Source organism: Kogia breviceps, chromosome 2 (assembly GCF_026419965.1).
Source record: "Kogia breviceps isolate mKogBre1 chromosome 2, mKogBre1 haplotype 1, whole genome shotgun sequence".
Lineage (NCBI taxonomy): Eukaryota > Metazoa > Chordata > Mammalia > Artiodactyla > Physeteridae > Kogia > Kogia breviceps.
The window spans coordinates 64,248,783-64,269,389 of NC_081311.1; the positions used below are offsets into that span (position 1 = coordinate 64,248,783).

At 45.2% G+C, this 20,607-nt stretch overlaps 2 protein-coding genes across 7 annotated transcripts in view; one reads left to right on the top strand and one right to left on the bottom strand.

Annotated features, from left to right (window-relative positions):
• Positions 1 to 20,607, top strand: part of TYSND1 (trypsin like peroxisomal matrix peptidase 1) — a 1,185,869-nt gene that overhangs the window by 734,018 nt on the left and 431,244 nt on the right. The window lies entirely within an intron of this gene.
• Positions 1 to 20,607, bottom strand: part of HKDC1 (hexokinase domain containing 1) — a 53,037-nt gene that overhangs the window by 25,669 nt on the left and 6,761 nt on the right. For 5 of the 6 annotated variants that reach the window (XR_010838957.1, XM_059052725.2, XM_067025518.1 and 2 more), the window contains exons 2-7: positions 16,703 to 16,879; positions 15,909 to 16,074; positions 10,815 to 10,977; positions 4,755 to 4,903; positions 4,533 to 4,652; positions 761 to 856 (exon numbers count right to left, since the gene is read on the bottom strand). Coding sequence is in view for 5 of the 6 variants with exons in the window: in XM_059052725.2 (XP_058908708.1) it covers positions 761 to 856; positions 4,533 to 4,652; positions 4,755 to 4,903; positions 10,815 to 10,977; positions 15,909 to 15,971 (591 nt within the window). In the remaining variant the exon portion in view is untranslated. Of the gene's footprint in view, positions 1 to 760; positions 857 to 4,532; positions 4,653 to 4,754; positions 4,904 to 10,814; positions 10,978 to 15,908; positions 16,102 to 16,702; positions 16,880 to 20,607 lie in introns of those variants that run through there. The other variant, XM_059052723.2, reaches the window with a different exon arrangement.

Sequence of the window (20,607 nt, forward strand, 5' to 3'; positions counted from 1 at the left end):
CCCAAGTCCTTGTCCATGGGGACATTTTAACCAGCTTCTGCCAAGTCCTCTCCGTGGGCACCACCATGGGTTTCCCATTCTACCAAGTAAACGTGGGTTATTACACCATGGTTCCACAAGGTTTGGGGGAGCATTTTAAAGTGCAATGAAAACAATAAGAGAAAAACAAAGGATACAAAAGAATATGAGAGCAACTTTAAAGAGAAAAAAGACTGGAAGGGTATACATCAATATATTCCTCATGCTGTCAGGGTAGCAAGTCATTTGGGTTTATTTTTGTACTTCTCAGCTCTGCAAGGAGCAGGTCTTGCTTTTATAGTTCTTTAAATTATCATAAAATGTATTCAACAAACAGAGACACTCAATGAGTAGAGAGTGGAAAGTGGGATGGAGAGCCAGACAGGAAAGAAAGTGACCTTTTAAGCCTCAGAGAGGAAAGGTGGCGGTTGGAGCATCACACAGCATCAGGTCTAACCAAGACCCCCGAGGGGCTGTGGCAGCTGGGGAGGCCCCAGGGAAGTGCGGGTCACCCTTCAACAGTGATCGGAACACTCTCCACATGCCAAGGCTCTCAGGTGGGTTTATCCAAATCGGCAGCAACTGTGCTAGAGTGAGACCTTCCCTAAGATCAAATCCGTCTCTGATTCTCCTTTGAGGGCAGGCATGTAGGAGACAACCCTCCCCCACATCCTCCCCTCACCCCCACAAGAGAAAGGGGCTAGAACTGGGAGACCTCCCCACACGGAGGTGGATTCCTTACCTTGTGTTTTCTCATAGCATTGGTCAGAGAGCTCACTACGTCTGTGCCCTGAACTCCCCGCGCCTTAAACTTCTTTGTCCATGAAAGCAGGACACCCTGGGGGAAGATTTCAGATCCAGACAAAATAAGGAAGACACTCAGTTCTGAAAATGAGATGCAGAAATTTCATGCTTAAAGTGTACCCCCCTGTGGCCTTCTCCTCTTCAAGCTGAATCACACCAATCCTTTCAACATTTCTCCAGAGGCCTTTTCTAAAAATTTCGACATGCTTATTACTCTCATCTGAGCAGTTTAAAACATAATACATAGGGGCAGAAAGAACAATGGCTGCAGTCAGAACACTTAGATTCATTAAAACATTGTCCAAGTCATTTAACCTCTCTGAACCTCAGTTTACTCATCTGTAAAATGGAAACATCACTTCCCTGCCTCTGTCACAGGACTGCTCTGATAGAAGTACCGGCATACGGTAGATGCATGATGTGTGCAGAATGCCTGGTTTGCCAGGTCCACAAAGCAGAACTAACATGTTACCTTGTAAGACTCCCTCAGGGACTTCATTTCAACTTAGAAAAATAGTTCTCAATTTGCATTATCAATTATCTGCTTACAATTGGTGTTTCTCAAGAGTTTCATATCTAACATAGCAAATAATCACAGAAGTTTTCAGACTGGAAGAGAACTTGGAGATTAAGAGACTTGCCCAAGGTCACATAGTCAAGAGGAGCTGAGCCCAAACTTACTAACTCCCTGACCATCCCCATCCCCTCAGTTTATGGATAAAGCAGCCAAGCTTTAGAGAGGAAGGAAGCTGTTCCAGGTATCACAGTGAGTGAAGGACAGAGCCCAGCTGGAACATAGGTCTCTGACGCAGCCCCCAGTGACCAGGTTTTTCTCTGCACCACAGCACTGCCTAGTGGTAGCTCTAAATTCTGCCCTTATGGGCTATGGTAACATCCCTGCCCCATCAGACAGAGGAGTGAGAGATTGTAGGGTGGTGTCCCCCCAAAAAGGATGCTAGGGACAATGTGGGACCTGTTGGGGGGACTATATATGGGGGAGTGGGGAATAAATGCATGTGATATATTGTTAAGTGAAAAAAAAGCTGTACATACAACTACATATTTTTAAATTACACAAACAGTTTAACACCAGTATTTAATATAGATATGACTGGAAGGAAAACCCAATAATTCTAGTAGGGTGTATCTCTGAAAGTTTGGATTAGAGGAGATTTCTATTTTCTTCTTTAAACTTTTCAATTCCTACCCTCTTTCCTCTCTCTTGTTTTTCCTACCTTGAAAAAGTATTACCATTTTATCATCAAACACACACACACACACACACACACACACACACACAGAGACAGAAATTTCTCTTTGGCTAAGACTTTTCCATTCCCTCACTTAAACAAACAAAACAACAGCAACAACAAAGTGACATCCTCCTTTAATTCCAATGCCCTGATCTTCTTTAATCATTTTTTAATTTTACAAAGAATCCCCCTTAGCCATACCTCCTCATAAGAAGTCTTCCCCTTCCCACCTCCTTCTGCACTTACATGGCTGATCAGACTCCACCTTCTCCAAAGCCCTTATTTTCATGTCACAAATCTACATCTGCAACAGAATCATGGTTAAACAGCTATGCCCACTCTCGGTTATTATTACTAACGCATTTCCTTGTGGCTGAAGCTTTTCTACTTTAGACTTCACTGAAAGGCAGCTTGGGAGGAAATTTTATAAAATGCAGGTAATTCAACTAGACTTTGAAGAGAAAAAGTTTTTCCCTTCCTCGATATAATCAAGCCACCCTTGCCTCATTTAAATGTCATCTGAAATCCCTCATTGGGATACAACACAAAATGGGTCAAAATGCTTTCAGGCACCTGCTGGCGTTTTAAACAACATTCTAAACCTGTGTATTTTTGGAAAGTCAGTGTGGTCAGGGAGTTTGTGAGCTTGGGCTGAGCCATTCTTGGCTGTGTGGCCTTGGGTAAGTCTCTTAACCTCTCTGAACTGCATGTTCTCAAATATAAAGTGGAAATAATGATATCTCCCTCATATGATTGCTTTGGGATTTAAATGAGGTTACACACATAAAGAGTTCATCAGTGTGCAAGACACAGTGTCAAAATCTGAGATACAGTCTATCATCATCACCATCATCATCATCATCATCATCATCTTCCTTCTTCTTGAGGTCGCTGTTCCTAAGCTCAAATAAGAGGTGTTTAACTATTTGGTGAATTGAGGCCTGATTCCTGACTCCTCCCACTTCCCCTACTGACTCGAGGGAACTCTGCTCTTCCAGTCTGCAAACACAAGCGAAGCTCCACCTGGCCTCTTCTAACATTCCCTGAAACCTTCTTTACACTATTTTTTTCTAATTCTTTCTCAAGAAAATAATTAAAAAGTAAACCTCAGCCCATCTCCCATATAGAGAGATGATGGCAAATTCCCATTCAATGGAACCCAATAAATGATTGACTGCACCTTTCAATTGTCAGAGTTATCAAATAGCTATTAAATATAAGACATTGTGGTAGAGACCCTGGGGATGGAGAGGAAGAACAATATAAAATAGTGCCTGCCCTCCAGAAACATCTGTGGAATTGGGGGACAAGGTACAAAAGAATGAAGAGACAAGTTGTATAGGGACACTTGACAAAACCTTGCAGCTACATCGATCCACCAGGCACAGTGCTCAGCGCATTACAGATGCTTCGGCTAAGCTTCACCTCAGCCCAGCAAGTAGATATTATCCTTGTTTTACAGATAAGAAAACAAGGGACCCAAGAAGTCAAGTACCTTGTCCAGGGGACACAACTTGTTCTGAGCCAGGATTCAAAGCCAGGTCTGTGGAACATGACAACCCATTCCCTTTCCACTATCCCATTATCAATAAGCGGCTCAAGCCAACAATATCAAACACATCCCAAGTCAAGGTGGTCCACGCATTGACTAGGAGCTGGGTGTCATGACCAGTCTTTGCAGCAGGAGCTCACAGACCACCACCCTAGGCAGGAGTGGCCTGCAGAGACCTGACTTGTGACAATAACCCCCTGGCCCCAGAAAGCTCATTGTCCTTTTATATGGCCCCTTGTTCATTGTCACAGATTCACATAAGATCAGCTTTGCCTTCTCCCTGTTTACAAATTGAAAATCTGAGGCACGCAGGGATGGATTACCAGAGACTCCGGCTGGCTAGTGGCACAGCTGAGACTATACATCCCAGGTGCTGGGTCTGTTCGGTAACACTGTCACTCCAGTGACCCCACCTCAGTCCTCCTCCTAACCGCTCACTGTAGAGGGAGACTCCCCCAGTCTACCCCCTCTTATTCTAGTTAGCTGTGTCAATGCTTCTGAGAGTGGTCGCCAGACCAGCAGCATTCGTATCACCCGGTAACCTATTAGAAATACAAATCTAAGGCCCCACTGATTAAGAAACTCCTGCATGGGGCCCAGAAATCTGTGTTTAACAAACCCTCCAGGGATTCCGACACAACCAAGGTCTGAGCACCACTGAGCTTGGTGGTGAAAACCATTTCGCTCCCTGTGCTATGCCCCTAGGAAGTATAAAATCAAGGCGGCCATGTTAACATATTCCCTGCCTCAGAATTCCACCTCACTGTTTAAAAAAAAAAAAGAAAAAACAAACAAGAAAACCCCTGCTGATCTATCCTGTTCCCAGTCTGATCCCTGCAGGTGCCATTCTCCAGCCCCAAACCCCAATCCTATCCAGCTCCTTCCCTCCCTTGCACCAGCCTTACCTCTTCTAATTTAGTCTGTTTGCAGGGAAAAGAAAAGGTTAGGCCAAGAGGTAATTTCTTCTGCATCAGCTCTTTGGTTCTCACGAAATCTGCCAGACAGTCAGCTACGTATTCAAACAGCTGCAGAGAAGAGAAAGCACAGGACGCGGGGCTAAGGCACGGTCACCCAGGAACTTGATGCCAAGGCCTTCCCCCACCTTCACAGAGCCCCTTCATTGCTACCTCTGTGCCATTCCCTCGGATAATTTCATTGGGTGTTGGGTAGAACTGACTCTCCATCTGGACATTTCGCTTCCCCTCTTCGGAGACTTGTACCTTCAAGACTCGAAACTTAGATCCTCCAAGATCCAGAGAAAGAAACTCTCCGTTTTCTATTAAAAAACAGCCAAAAAAATAATCATTTATTGAGGGTCTGCTAAAGAGCAAGCTCTGCATTCGAAGTTGGAGCTGCAATAAATGTCATGAAGTCTCACAACCACCCCACAAGCCAGGTATCATTATGCCCACGCGCCAAGACTCCAGAAGTGTGGCTGTTGATTTTGTGCCCTCCAAGGGGCAAAGCTGGGGTGTGACCCAAGTGTGCCTGCCTCTGCAGCCTCAGCCCTGCCCACTGGGCCATCCCGTAGGGAATAAACGTGTTCACCTGGAGAGGGCACATGTGAACTCCCTTCACGCAGGTGGTGTTGGAAATGGGCCTTGACGGTGGAGCTTATTCTAGCCCGCCACAACCCCGGCAACTGGGAGGAGAGAGCTGATACTCCGGGAAATGGGCATACAGCAGAAAAGGCAGGCAGAGTGCAGGGAAGAGAAAGCAGCCCCATACGAGCCTCAGTCTTATGGGCAGAGAGGAGACACTTCAGGAGGGAAAGGAGACAAGAACCAAATGCTGGTCCTTAAGGAGCCAAGGATGCTTAATATTTGGGGCCAGAGCCACTCCAAAAGGAGAAAATGTAACCTGACTGAGTCCAATATAAGACAGATGCTATTAATAAAAAGGTGGAAATGACACATGTGTTGGGGTGCGGCAGCCCACCCTGATGACTTCAACTCAGATTCCAGCCAGAGTTACTGCCTAGGACCCTGCCAGTATCTTCAGCATCAGCCACAGATATGGGATGGGAACTCATGTGTGCAAAACCTTGAACGAACAAGTCTTTGTAAAGAATTATCTATGCTGGAAAAGTGGCTGCATGTACCAGGCATGCTTCATGACATATGGCCCAGGCACGTGTAAGTGAAACTCCGTGACCTCAAATCTGGTCACCCAAGTGGCCTTTCTTTGGTACCATGTGACCCTAAACACAGCTGCATGAATCTAAGGAACCAGCTGGCCATTCAGATTCACTCCTTGTGAAATGTGAAATAAAACATAGAGGGAAATTGCTAGTAGGTGGTAAAAACTGAAGTGGAAGCATCCCAAACATCAGAGGTCAGCTGGGTAGCCAAGGTGGCCACATGTATGTAGGGTGAAACCGTGGAGGAAAATTCCTAAGTTCCAGTTCCCGTGAAGCCTGAGTGTACCACAGTTCCTGCCCTCAGATTCTCACAAGGTCCTGTGTGTCTCCCTTTGGGGTTTATGTGTCATTGTACTACAAGCCTCCTTTCTTGACCTGCCTTGACTAGGTTTCTCTGTTCCTAGCAATCAAGGAACTAGTGGCAAGCCCTCCCAATGGCGTGGAGCACCGCACATCAAACTTTAATGTGCATGTAAATTGCCCAAGAATTTTGTTAACATGCAGACTATGATTCACTGGAGGTGGGGCCTGAGATTTTACATTTCTAAACAAGCTGCTGCTGCAGGTCCGTGGAACAAGGTTTAGAGTCCTCATTTATAGACACAGCCAGCTGGATATTTTGCTTTTGTGGAGATTTCTGGAAAGCAAGATTCTTATCTCCCTAGATCAGCCCTGAAAAGAACCTGATGGAGCCACTTATTTAGGGAGGGACTCCAAGGATCTAGTCCTGTGCAACTTTATTAGCACTCATCATGTACCAAGCAAGAGATGCTTTCACAGGTGTTATCACAGGTGTTGCACAGGAAAGAGGGTAGATCACATGATCCATGTACGTATGAACATTTACTGAGCACTGACTTCGGGGCAAGTGACATGCCAGGTGCTAGGGATGCAAAGACGAAAGACTGTGGGCCCCCTGGGAAGCCCATCAGAAATACAGGCAAGGGCTTCCCTGGTGGCGCAGTGGTTGAGAATCCGCCTGCCGATGCAGGGGACGCAGGTTCGTGCCCTGGTGCAGGAGGATCCCGCGTGCCACAGAGCGGCTGGGCCCGTGAGCCATGGCCACTGAGCCTGCACGTCCAGAGCCTGTGCTCCACAACGGGAGAGGCCACAACAGTGAGAGGCCCGTGTACCACAAAAAAAAAAAAAAAAAAAAAAAGAAATACAGTCAAGTAAATAAACCATTTCCACACAGTAGGGCACGTGCTCTGATTGTGGGAAGCACAGGGAGCAGTGTCTAAATCAGAGCAGGAGTCAACACCCCAGAGGAAGCGATACAGAGCTGAGTGATGAAGAAAGAGAGCGAGTCAGCCAGCCAGACAGAGGAGAGCAGGGGTCCAGGGAGAGGAGGCCATGAGCAAAGGAATGAGATTGCCTCAGGTGGGAAAGGTCTGTGCTTTTGAGCAGGAGGGACGTGTGACAGAAATGAGACTGGCAGGCAGTCTCGGGTTAAATTAGGAAGGATGTGGAAAAGCTACCCCACCTCCAAGAAATTTGGGATTTATCCAGAAGGTGAGGGGGAGCCACAGAAAGATTTTAAGAAAGATTTTAACCAAGACCTGATTGAGATTTTGGGAAAACGCCTCTGACACCAACCAGGATAGATTGGAAGATTTTAATAAAAACTGCATGGTGTGATCCCTTCTGTAACTCTGACACAGAGAAAGGACTCATTGGACCCCAGGGAAAGGAGGACCTGCCTAGAAGAAGAGGGCAACAGTGGCAGGAGGGCCATCAGGATCTTTACGGTGATTATTAAGATCATTATGACCTCTCATCATGGGGCTGTAACGTACAGCTTGGTGACCCTAGTTAATAATACTGTATTGCATATTGGAAAGTTGCTAAGAGAGATCTTAAAAGTTCTCATCACGAGAAAAAAAAATTTGTAACCATGTGTGTTGATGGATGTAACTCAACTTTCTGTTGCGATCTTTTCGTTAATACATACAAATATTGATCAGTATACTGTACACCTGAAACTAATGTTATATGTCAATTATGTCCCAATTTTTAAAAATAAAAAGAATACAAATTTTTAAAAAAAGAAATGATGTTTCAAGAAGGTGAGGTTTCCCTGAGAATCCACCAGCTGTAGATGATCCTCCCGTGACCTTTCAGTGGCTCCAGGCAGCTGTGGACACGAGGGCTTTCCTTCTCCTAAGACATTGCCAGGGCTTGTGCTCCTGTCCCTTCCCCACTCCCTAGTGCAGCATCTCCCCAAGGCGCAGGACGACTGAACGTGTATATTCCTGGAGATTCACCATCTCCAGGGGGAGAGGCCTGAGAGGCCATATGTTTAGGAATCGTCCCCAGTGAGTCTTAGGCTCAGGCAAGTGTGGGACCCCTGTCCTAATGCAGACCCCTGGGCCCATCAGCTGACAACACTGGGGCTCCTGGGCTCAACTTGCAAGGCTCACCCTCCGGGAGGCCTAGGAGGCTGTCTGGAGACAGAGGCCAAGAAGAGAGGCAGCTGGGATGGGGCCTAAAGAACCACTGTCACCTTCAAATCACAAGATGGGCATTTCCTGTCCCCCTTCCCTTGTGACTGGTAGAAGAGAAGGCACAAACGATAACCATGCTTTCAAGGCACTGGTAAGAACAGTCAACTGCTGCTCTCTGACTGACAGGCTGGGAGGTAACTAAGGCTCAATCAGGTTACCCCCTCTCAGGGAGGTTCAGATGAAAGAGGGGAAACTAGAGAGTAGGCAAACTCAAAAGGATTTCTCTGGAAATTGAATACATTTCTGAAATGGAGGCCCCAAGAGATTAGGATCTAATGATGAAATCATACCACCAGCTCCCAGGAGCTCTGTAGGACTTGGGACATTTTGAATAATTGAGAGCATTCCTTCCACATGACCTCATCTGATCTTAACGACCCTACAAGTTGGTGGGACAAACTGGCCACGTCCCTTTTACTAATGAGGACAGGAGTACAGTGGTTCTGGGACTTAACAAGGTCACCTGGCTCCACAGGGACTCTGGGCCCAGGGACCTCACTGCAGCAGGATCACTGGTGAGATTTATTGTGTGACGAGAGGCTCCAAGGAGACAGTGAAGAAAGGAGGTGGTGTCTCCCGGCCTGAGGAGGACGCAATTTCTAAAACTTGGTCAGTTTCACTTCCAAACCTTCCTGAAGCAGCCAGGGTCGGGAAGGCACAGCTGGCCAGTAGCCTCACACCATCAAAGGCCACTTTCCCTTGCTTCTGGGGACACACCTCTGCAAGAGGAACCAAAGCACCAAAAGCCAGGAGGACTCTGACCTGGGGCTCCCTCCCTCACACACCTCATGATTCAGGTGCTTCCTCGGAATGCCCCAGATGATCTATCAAGGACACAGTCCCCGCAGCATTCTCAAAGAGCAGTGTCAGAACTCAGCAGAGATTTCACAGCAGGACTGTTGCTCTCCGCAGCCTGTGTTCCTCCATGGTGGTACACTGCCCACTACACAACCGCCACCAGCAAGGGCACGGGTCTTCCCATCACAGTTCCCAGTTCTCAAACAGCAGAGCCAAGCCACTTGGGCCCAGGCATTGGCCCAGAGGGGCCCAAAGCCCGCTAATCCAATCAAAGGTCCCTGCTCCTTCAAGAGCCCCAAAGCCCCAGCTGGAGCTTGGTTGCAGAACTGGGGCCCTGACACTGAGGAAGCCCCGTGGTCCTCACTGAGCTCATCTGACCTGAAGATAAGAGTTACACCATGGGGTTCTTATGGGGATTGTATGAGACAGTGAGTCCCTAGCACCGCATGACCATAATAGGTGCCTGGTAGATACCAGTTAGTTCCTTTCCCTCCTATGGCTTTACCCAGAGGCTGAGAATGAAGGAGTTTGATGGAACCTCATAGATTCCCTCTAGAGGTCTCTAGGCTGTGGTAAGCCAAATAATGGCTCCCCCAAGATGTTTACATTGTAATCCCCAGATCCTATGGATATGTTAGGTTATGTAACAAGGGGGAATTAAGGTTGCAGATAGAATCAGAATTGCTCATGAGTTGACCTTGAGGTTGGGAGATTATGCTGGATTATCTGAGTGGACCTAATGTAATCACTGGGTTTTTAAATGTGAGAGAGGGAGGCAGAAGGGTCAGAGTCAGAGATTTGAAAATGCTATACTGGGGCTTGAAGATGGAAAGGGCCATGAGCCAAGGAATGCAGGTGGCCTCTAGAAGCTGGAAAAGGCAAGGAAACAGGTTCTTCCCCAGAGCCTCCAGAAGGAATGCAGCTCTGCCAACACCTTGATTATAGCCCAGGGAGACCCACTGCAAACTTCTGACCTCCAGAGTTGTAAGGAAATTAATTTGTGTTGTTTAAAGCTGCTAAGTTTGCGCTAACTTATTACAGCAGCAGTAGAAAGCACATTTTACGGACAGAAAAATTAAGGCTAAACACTTTGCCAAAGGTGACTGAGATATGACAGAGCTGGGCCTAGAACCTAGGTTTCCTCAATTATTATTTAGTATTTTTGCCACTACGTCATACTATCTTCCACTACTTCCTATCTATAGCCTAGAATCTAGAAACCTAGGAGTTAAATGCCATTTACTATCCATTCTACAAATATTTCAGGTAAAGTATGCATCAAGCACTATGCAGCACTCAGAGCGCTGTGGTGAAGAAGACATAGACCCTGCCCTCAGGGAGTGCTGGTCCAGCGGGGAGACTCTCATACACAGCAGGGTGACAGGCACTCTGATAAGAACCTAATCCAGCATGGGGATGCTTCCCAGATGGAGGCAGTAACCTCTACACTGAGATGGAAAAGCCAAGCTGGTGTTCATAAGGGGGAGGGTGCTGGGGATTCTCCAACAGGAGAGGGAACAGTGTGCAGAGCTAAGGCAGGCAGGGAAGAAACAAGGTGCATTTGGACTTTGGCTCAAAACTTTTGGTACTGAGCATGACTGAAGCATAGAGAGTCAGGGGGGTGGGGGGATGTGGAGAGAGGGCTGGAGAGGTAAGCCAGGGAACAGGAGCAAACTTCAGTTACCCATCAGCCAAGAGGGAATCAGGACGATCAGGGTCCCTGATCCTGATCAGGCTCCGCTCACCTGAGCCATCTGGAATGGCCCTGACAAAGGTGGGCAGCATCTTCACCGACGCTGTGGGGTTGGTGTCCTTCCCCAGGCCCTTCTGCATTTCAGCCTGGAACCGAGCCATGATGTCCAAAAGGGTCTCATCGGAGAGCCGCATGTGATACAGGAACCTGTCCACCTGGAACAGATAGCAGAGTGATCAGGGTTGGCTGCTGGGGACACCTGTCCTCCATTCAAGGCTGTAAATTCCCACTCCAGGCATGAAGCTGCATTCCTGACTCGGGACAGCTTCTTGATGTGGATTCCCAAAGGTCCCTTGCCTGACCTCTCATCAGGCTGGGGAGTTAGAACAGAATGGAATGGAAAGCCAGGGAGATGGGGAGTCATTCCTCTGAAAAACAAGCTCTGAGGAAGAAATGATTCCCCCATTTCTCTGATGGGACAATGGAGGGGCAAAAACAAAGAAGGATTCGATTTCTAATTCCCGGTTCAAGGTCCTCACCGTTGTCCTATTGCCTCTCCTCTGTAAAAGACTAGCTATAGCTTGAACCTCAAGTTCCTAAACATGGAACCTTTCTTTTGTGCAATGATGACAATATATATTCACACGTTTCCCCTTGTTTATGGGCCGCTAGGAAGATCAGAGCTAAATTCAGTTTCCAAGTGCAACCTCTAAAGTCCAGTGCTTTAAATTTCCATTTTGTTTTTAACTGAGGTCGTTTTAACCAAGATGAAGTTTAATTTTTAAAGTCAGATCAAATTGCTATTGGAAATGAGTGCATGTCACTCAAGTAACCAGAAAATTGGAACAAAGGACCACTACCCCAGTGGAGGGAAGATATAAAAATTACTATTGCTGTGCAGTACATTTGAAGGTAGTCACATCATATTACCTTCCTCCCCATGCTAAGGCTAATCATTTGGTGGTGGCAGCCTAGATTTCCAGGGCTCGCTGGGATGGAGTATCAGGAGGAGGGACAGTGGCATAAGTGCCCTGTATTGCCACCCTGCTTCATCTACTGAACAGCCTCTCAATTCATCCAGGTCACAAGGAGGCTTCATCTTGGCACGTTCCTGCAGGAACTGCTCTCCCACTTTTATCTTAGGCTAAGAACATTTGTTGCAGTATAGAAAGTGCTTTCGTGTATGTCACCTCATCTAACCTCCAAGACATCCATTTGAGGCAGTCAGGTAAGGCCAAATTATTGCTCCTAATTGAGAGATGGGGACTCCAAGGCTCAGAGCCATTAAGCAGCATTAGGAGAGCCATAGGTAAGTGGCAGCCCTGGGACTATAATGCAGTCTCCATATTCCTCACTCCACGGCCTGGTTTTGCTTCACAGCTTTGTGCAGGACCCACAAGCCCAACAGACAAGTTATACCAAAGTCCAGGGGTCACATGACCTTTATCATAAGACAGGTACTCAGTCATCAGCCAGGCCTAGAGGGCAGGCATCCCCAGCTCAGTCCAGGGCCAGTACGGAGTCCTAGGCCAGTGAAGCGGTCCATGGCTCCAGGGGCTTGGGGGCCAGCGAGAGGCCAGAAAACCATCAGAGAGCCATTAACAAAAGAGGACAATTGGGCTTTCAGCATATTTGAGAAGATAGGATGGAACCAGGTCATGCTTCATTAAGGGCTTTCTGTTCCCCCCGAGTCTGTTTATGACTAATTGGTTGGCACAGCAACACACAAGGAGAAAACCGACAGAAGGGACGTGACCCAAGTAATTGGGGCTTGGGGAAGGGTGAGATGTACTACACGGAGCCTAAACTTGCTTCTTTATCACCCCAAGGCCCTTCAGACAGTGCCCCTGAACGTACTGCTCATTTCTGCTCAGCCCCAGAGTATAAAGACCTCCTCCAGGTAACCCCATAGCATCATCGTTTGTATGTAAGTAGTGGTTTTGAGGCCCTTTGGGGGTAGTTTGCCAGCTGAAGTTTAACAGTCATTCAAAACTTTGGGTTACTACTCCTGCTCTTTCACTAAGTTAAAGTTATGACAGACAAATGTCAACTTAGCGTCAGTTTCTTGTTTATTCTTTGTATCTTCCACAGCACCTGGTACAGTAGTTAGAAGGGAAGAATGAAACATACGTTGGAACAAAAAGGCTGTATTTTAAATCCAAACAGGTGATTTGAGGCCTGTATAAGCAGGCCCACAAGTCGCAGGCACCAAGGAAGGGTACTTGAGTTCAGAAAACCAAGTCCACTCTTGGAGTGACTCACAAACCATGTGACACCGGATATCTTCTGAACAAAAGAGCCAACAAGCATCACATTTAACTTATGAAGAGCAAATTCAAAACTGCAAGCTCAGAGCTGATGAATTACAGGATGTGGGAGCCGGAAGGGACTTTACAGATCACTTAGTCCAAAGATCCTGTATTATGAATCGAGAGTCATAAAATGGTTAAACTCTTGAACCCAGTGATATCACTTCTGGGAATCTATCCTTAGGAAACAATCCCAAATATGGAGAACATTAAATACACACCAGTGTTTATCATAGCAATATTTTATTTGTTAAAAAAATGTTTATGAAAGTGGCTGAATGTCCAACAAGAGGGAAAAGGTTAAATTATGGCATATCCAACTTGACTGAATATTAGGAAGATAATTATGGAGAAATGTAGGAAGATAATTATGGAGAAATGTACTTAAGTGGTTACATTATAACAGTAAGTGAACTATACAGATCCACAGTGGTATACACAATATAACTGTAAAAACATCCACTGTGAAAAAAGACAACAAGGGTTTCCATGTGGCAAATATGACAGTGTCTGTGAGTAGAGTGGGATTAAAGGTAACATTTCCACTTTTTGTAATGTTGACTTACTAAACTGTAAAAAGTACACAGGGAAAAACCTAACCAGTTCTTCTCTTATGAATGAACAATCTGCAGGTCAGTGACCAGACCCAGTCCGATGTTATCAATAGGTCAAATAATGTCACTACATCGAATTGGAAAAGATCTCTTCTCCTCTCCTCTCCCCTCCCCTCCCCCATTCCCTTCACCTCCCCCTCCCCCCCTCCTCCCCTCTTCCTTTTTCTTTCTCTCTTCCTTCTTCCCTTCCTTTCTCTTTCTTTCTCTTCCTTCTTTCCTTCCTTCCTTCTTTCTTCCCCTTCCTTCCTGTTTTGTTTTGGTTTAGTTTTAATGTTGGTATAAGGAAATTTTTAAAAATTGTTCCAGGGTCTGAATAGTAACCCTCGTAGGCAAGTAGCACCCAGGATCTTGACAACTGTAGAAGCAGGAAGCACAGAAACTATGGAGGGGACTGGCTACCTGACTGGGACGGAGAAAGAGCCCGTGCCTTTTGACCAGGTGTGTTGTCACCACGAGGAGGAGTGAATGAGTTGGTGTTCTCAGAACCTGTGACTCAACGCAGCAACTCATAAACTAGCCACCCTTGCTACCCCAGACACCTGCTGGCTCGCTCATCACGGTGGCTGGAAAGTGCTCCTGACTATCCCTGCTCAGCTCTCTCTTAGCTATCTTGTCTTCCCCTGGGAGAGAGAGAGGGGTCAACCCCAGGCCTTGACAAACACTGACCCTCCTCCCAGAAGGACCTGGAACAGATCAGTGGAGGTTGCAATCCCACCTCCTGGGCCTGCACCTGGGCTGGTGGACAAACATGTCTAGCCTGATTCTTGGGTGTAACTAAAGGTTAAGCACCACAAAGGGGCCCAAGGAAACAAAACTAATTTGCTAGAACTAGAGGTATAAAGGTCCAAAGACTCCCCTTGAGGGCTGGAGAGACACCATGCAGGTTACATCTTTACTAAGAGGTTGTAACAGAAAATGAATTCTTAAGCAGTGCTGTATAGGACTTTTCCGCCTCCTTAAGAAGCTAGTAGAGAGCTCCGTGAATCTAATCAATAAATGAAAATTAAGATAACTCTGATTTACAATATTTTAAGATTTGCTATAACCTGCAACCCAACTCCCTGATGAACAGACTGCAGTGGGAGGTTATCCCATCCAGCACAGGAGGGCTGCCAGGTGCCATGCTTTCTTTCAGTTTGAAAAGCCAGGAGGCATCATGACACAATGGAAAGAATGCTGAAGGAGGATTCAGAGGTTTGGGTTTAATTCTCACTCCACCTTAAATACCTGAGTAATCCTGGCTAAATCCACCTGCTGGGAGGATTTCTGTTATCTATAAATTGAGAGATGCTCATGCCCAGAGCCCTGCCACTGGCAGCTGGTGTGGCTAGAGGGGCAAGCTGGGCTCACTGGTGTGGCTAGGGGGGCAGGCTGCCAGGAGAGAATGCTGGTGGCTGGCCCCCATTTGAGCCTTGGCAACTGTTAACCAGCCGACCTTGGAATCAATTTTGTAGACAGGTTTCTTGGGCAAAGTGGCAAAATAATGCACATCAGTAAGAGCACACCACTGGCCAACAGCACGTGCCAACAATATATATTTTGATTACTGTACGTAAAAACTCACACCCCTCTTGGTATCCGTATTTATATCCTTTCAAGCATGTGAAGAATCATGTGAATTACTTTAAGAGTTCTCAAATTTTCTTTAAAAATGACTCTCCTTGGGCTTCCCTGGTGGCGCAGTGGTTGAGAATCCACCTGCCAATGCAGGGGACACGGGTTCATGCCCTGGTCCAGGAAGATCCCACATGCCGCGGAGCAGCTGGGCCCGTGAGCCATGGCCGCTGAGCCTGCGCATCCGGAACCTGTGCTCCGCAATGGGAGAGGCCACAACAGTGAGAGGCCCACGTACCGAAAAAAAATAAATAAATAAAAAATAAAAATAAAATAAAATAAAAATGACTCTCCTTTGTAGCCTTTCCCCCAAACATTCCTCACATCAAACACAATTGTCTTCAAGCTTTCTAAAGACTTTCTCCTCATCCCCTTCCCGTCTGGTATCTGCCAGGAAGTCCGAGTGAAATTGAAGGCTCAGGACAGTATGCAATGTGCAGCCCATGAGAGATTTACTTCCTCTTCCCCTTCTGTGAGTTTTTACTGCCTCTGTGCACCCTGTACCATTTCTAATAAGCTCTCTTAAATCTCTTCACATGTAGGCACGGGATCAATTAACTCTGTCAGGGAAGACTGAACCAGGTATCTCTCAGCTCTGTGAGTCCTTACCTTCTTGATCTGATCCTCCTTCAGCTTGGTGAAGTAAAATGCCATCAAGTGTACCGCAAACATTTTCCCCAAGTTTGGTTTCTCCTGAGGTGAGCAGATATTTCCGTGCAACGTTCACTCCCACGTCTCTGGAGTGCTGCCCACTTCCAGTCCAGGCTGGATCCCTCTGGGGAACAAGGTGCTACAGATTAAATACTTCCAGGCTGCTTAGTTCAATGATTAAACTTTGCCCCCTGTCTCTGGTCCCTCCCTCCAGCACACACTAGATTGTCTAACAGGAGGCTCAGGATGGTAGCTGAGGGTTGGTGGAGGGCAGGCAGGGGATGGGTTGCTTGACTCTTTGAGAATTGGGTCCCACAAAATCTCGTTGCTAAGCAACACTCTCAAGCTAATGTCTCACCAAGCCCACTCAGCCGAGGAAAATCTTCTGAGAAGTTGGGCGTTAAACAAAGCCAACTCTCAACCAGCTGAGCGGCTCTGCAAGTCTAGTCTCAGGCTTTTCTCTTTAGTCCTTTTCTTCTCAGCACAGGAATACAACTCCTAACTCTCTGCTCCTCAAGAGCACTACCTTAATTAAGACTAAGTATTGCCCTGGTCAGAGAGGTTTCAAGAATGTTGGGGCAAATTTCTTCATTTGTGACCCATCAAATCTCTTAGCTTACAGCCCTTGGTAATGGCAAAAAAATCAATAAAGGTTTATCTATTTACAGTGATAAGCCAGAAAACCTTGATATCCCAGCTAATGAACCAGAAAAAAATTATCCATGAGAAAGAATGAAGTCACCCGTACTCACTGGGAAGCTGCTGCTGGAGAGAAAAACTGAAGTCACAGACGGGAAATGTCTCAGACCACCAGGATATTTGGTTCACTCACTTATCTCCCTCCATCATACTTGATGTGAGAAGGACCCAGAAAGGGGTCAATGTATGGGTACAACAGACCTTGCACTCTTCCTGCAGTCATTGGTCAGCTGATGAAATCAACAACAATGCTGTTAACAACAGCAGCTAACATGGATGGAGCACTTACTATTTCCATTTTATAAATGAGAAAATTGAGGCCCAGAAAGGTTAATTTGCTCAAAATCACAAAGCCTATAAATAGTACAGTGAGGAATGAAACCCAGGAGTTTCATTTCAGTGCCCAGCTCTTAAACAATACATAATATTGCCTTTCTTCCTTTTCCATGCAATACATACTCAGTTAATAGCTACTACTAGCAGCAGCATTCTGTCGGGTTATTGTCAAGAATTCCAATCACAGTTAACCCTTGAACGACACAGGTTTGAACTGCATGGGTCCACTTACATAAGGATTCTTTTCAATAGTAAATAATACAGTACTACATGATCCAGGGTTGGTTGAATCCGCCTGTAGATGTGGAATCACAGATACGGGGGAACCACTTGTACAGAGGGCCGACTATTAATTATAAGTAAAATTTTGACTGTGTGGAAGGTCCAGCGTCCCTAACCTCTGAGTTGTTCAAGGGTCAATAGTACTTGGAAAACTAAACACAGAGATATCACTTCAACAGGATCTTCCCAGTGGGGGAAAATAGCAAATGAAGAAATTCCTGACCATAACATCCCAAATACTAATCAAATGCTTACTAAAATTAGCAACTGATCTGATGTTAATGAAGGTCAGCTGGGCACCCCAGTGTTTCTCTGCTCCTATAGGCACCTGCTCTACAATACAAAGGGAAAAAAATGAGTTTTCCTGGTCAACTTAGCGGCCTCAGCTTTGTTTGCTTTGCAACTGCATAATCTCATTAATCAAGACAATTGCCAGACAATTGCCTGGCGAGAACCTTCAACAGCTGCCTCTTCAGAAGCCACTGATTCTCCAATCAGTGCTCTTTATCCATCCATCATGTGGATGAGCCATTGGAAGTCTAGCCTAAGCCCAGGGTGTTTGATTAAAATTACTCAGATGCTTTTCTCAGACTGATATAAAACCGTCTCCCAGAATGAGAAACACTATCCTTTTCAGTGTGTTTACCCCTCAGACTATGAACTCTTCTAGCTCCTTTACTTTGTCATTTCTACAAACAAGCAAAGGCTAATCTTTAGTTGTTGACACTATTCAATTCCCCATGTGGAACTGGTATTCTGAAAGAGACGTGCTGTCCCTGAGTCTGCACTGGATGAGGATAACATCCTGGGCAGGTGACCCGCCTACAGGTGATAACAGTATTGTCTTAATTCCTTCATTTAAAAAGTAACCTCAGGTGCAGTACGGCACCAAGGTCATTGACTTATTCAACATAGGGATAAGGGGTTACAAATGGCTCATGGACAAAAGGACACAAAGCTATAACCAAAGATCTCCGCAAACTAGTGGTTGCTTTTATGTGCCAGATAGGCAGCTTTGGGGATTTTAATTAGGCAAATGACACCAGAGGATTTTCAGCTATTACATCATTCCATTTTTTAATCTAAGCACATTAGCATCTACATTCCAGGTCTGAGCTAGCTGACTAAACCAAGAAGCTTAATGATTATAAAAATCACATGTATTTGAAGTCATCTAGCTCGGCCCCCTCACTTTAGAAAGACAAAATAATTAGATTATTTTACCATTCCTCATCTGATTATTTCAGTTCAACCACTGGAATTTTTCACCCTTATTAAAGCTCTATGTAGCTATTCAACGATATACAAGTCTTATGAGCACTTAAGAGTTTGCTTAAGAACACCATTTGAGGGTTAGCGCTGCTAAGTGACATTTTAGTTAAAACGTATTACCTGTCTGGCCCAAATCTTCCATGTAAGAAGGAACTCTCTCACATCTATACACATTTCTGTTTCCATAGAGCTGGCCCTTATGGGAAGACCTAAAGACAATATCTGCTTTCCTTTTAGTACTGAGCACAGTAGAAGGACAAGAAGTGCAACACAATTTACCTATTATTTAGTAAACACTTGTATTGATATAATGTTTACTAGGTGTTTTACAATATTAATTCCCACCACAATTATCATTCTCTCCATTTTACAGATAGAGAAACTGAGGCAAAGATCCCAAGTGGTACATGGTAGAATAGATATTTGAATGCAGGCAGTGTGGCTTCAGAGTCCATGCTTACCCACTGTGCTACACTGGCTCTCGTTAACCTGGAAGCAAAGCACAGGGGAAATACAGGACCTAAGCTAGGGAAACCTAAGCTAGGGAAATACAGGACCTAAGCTCAGTGGAAAGTGCACAGGCTCTGACTTCCCACTTTGGCTCTGCCCTGACTGAAGACAAAGGCTCAAAGTTCATATCTGTAAAGGGTTCATAGCTCCCTTGTGGTCATTTGCAGAATAAGAGTAAATGAGATCACATAAGAGAAGCCATGCATCCCATAGTGGGCACACTAAAAGCATCCCTTTAATCTAAGCCTTCACCTAGCTCAGTACCCCTTCTTAAAACTATTTCATCTCATCCCATTTAATCCCTTAGGATAAAAAAAATGCATGAAGCCCTTTCAGTACATTCAGTAAAACATAAAACATATATTACTTATATATGGAATCTGAAAAATAAATTAGTGAATGTAACAAAAAAGAAGCAGACTCACAGATATAGAGAATAAACTAGTGGTTACCAGTGGGGAGAGGGCAGGGAGGAGGGGCAAAATAGGGGTGGGGGAGTAAAAGGTACAGACTACTATGTATGAAATAAATGAGCTACAAGGATATACTGTACAACACAGGGAATGTGGCCAATATTTTATAAAAACTACAAGTAGAATATAACCTTTAAAAATTGTGAATCACTAGGTTGTACACCTGAAATTTATATAATATTGTACATCAACTATACCTCAATAATAAGCAAATAAACTTGAATAAACTTTTAAACAAATAACTGTAAACCATTAGAAGGTACCAGTTCCATTTATTGGAATTATAGAAACAATTAGGAATTTTATAAATATTTTATTCCTGTTACTAAAGAAAACAGATCTTGAATTCTGTCCCCTATTTTTTTAATGATATGTCCAAAGTTAAGTTGTCCATAATATAAAACAGTCTGCCCTGCTGGTATTCCACATGCTGCAAAAGAATAAGAGAGTGTGTGAAAGAGCAAACTGCCATAAAAGAAAGTCAAAGTAGAAACTTTCAAACCTTGCCAGCAGTTACAGTTACTATGGTGTTGCCATGGGAGCAACCACAAATGAAGCAGAAATGTTAACTTCAGCAAGTTTCAAAAGAATACTACTGATAGTTTTTTATAGGTTTATTCCTGACCCAAGAGCAGTCCGGGAATGCTCATGAAGAAATGAGCATGTATGTTAACTACAGTTCAATAAAAATCAATTAATTAATCTTTAATAATTTAAAAATGGGTGCATATTATTCTGTATGTAGATAATACCTAAATAAATTTGATTTTTAAAAAAGGGCGAGGGGGCTTCCCTGGTGGCGCAGTGGTTGAGAGCCCGCCTGCCGATGCAGGGGGCGTGGGTTCGTGCCCTGGTCCGGGAAGATCCCACATACCGCGGAGCGGCTGGGCCCGTGAGCCATGGCCGCTGAGCCTGCGCGTCCGGAGCCTGTGCTCCGCAAAGGGAGAGGCCACAACAGTGAGAGGCCCGCGTACCGCAAAAAAATAAATAAATAAATAAGGGGGAAAAAAAAGAAAGAAATCAACTGCACACAATTATTTTTTATCACAACTGTACATTAAGAGCTATATTTGCAAAATATATAA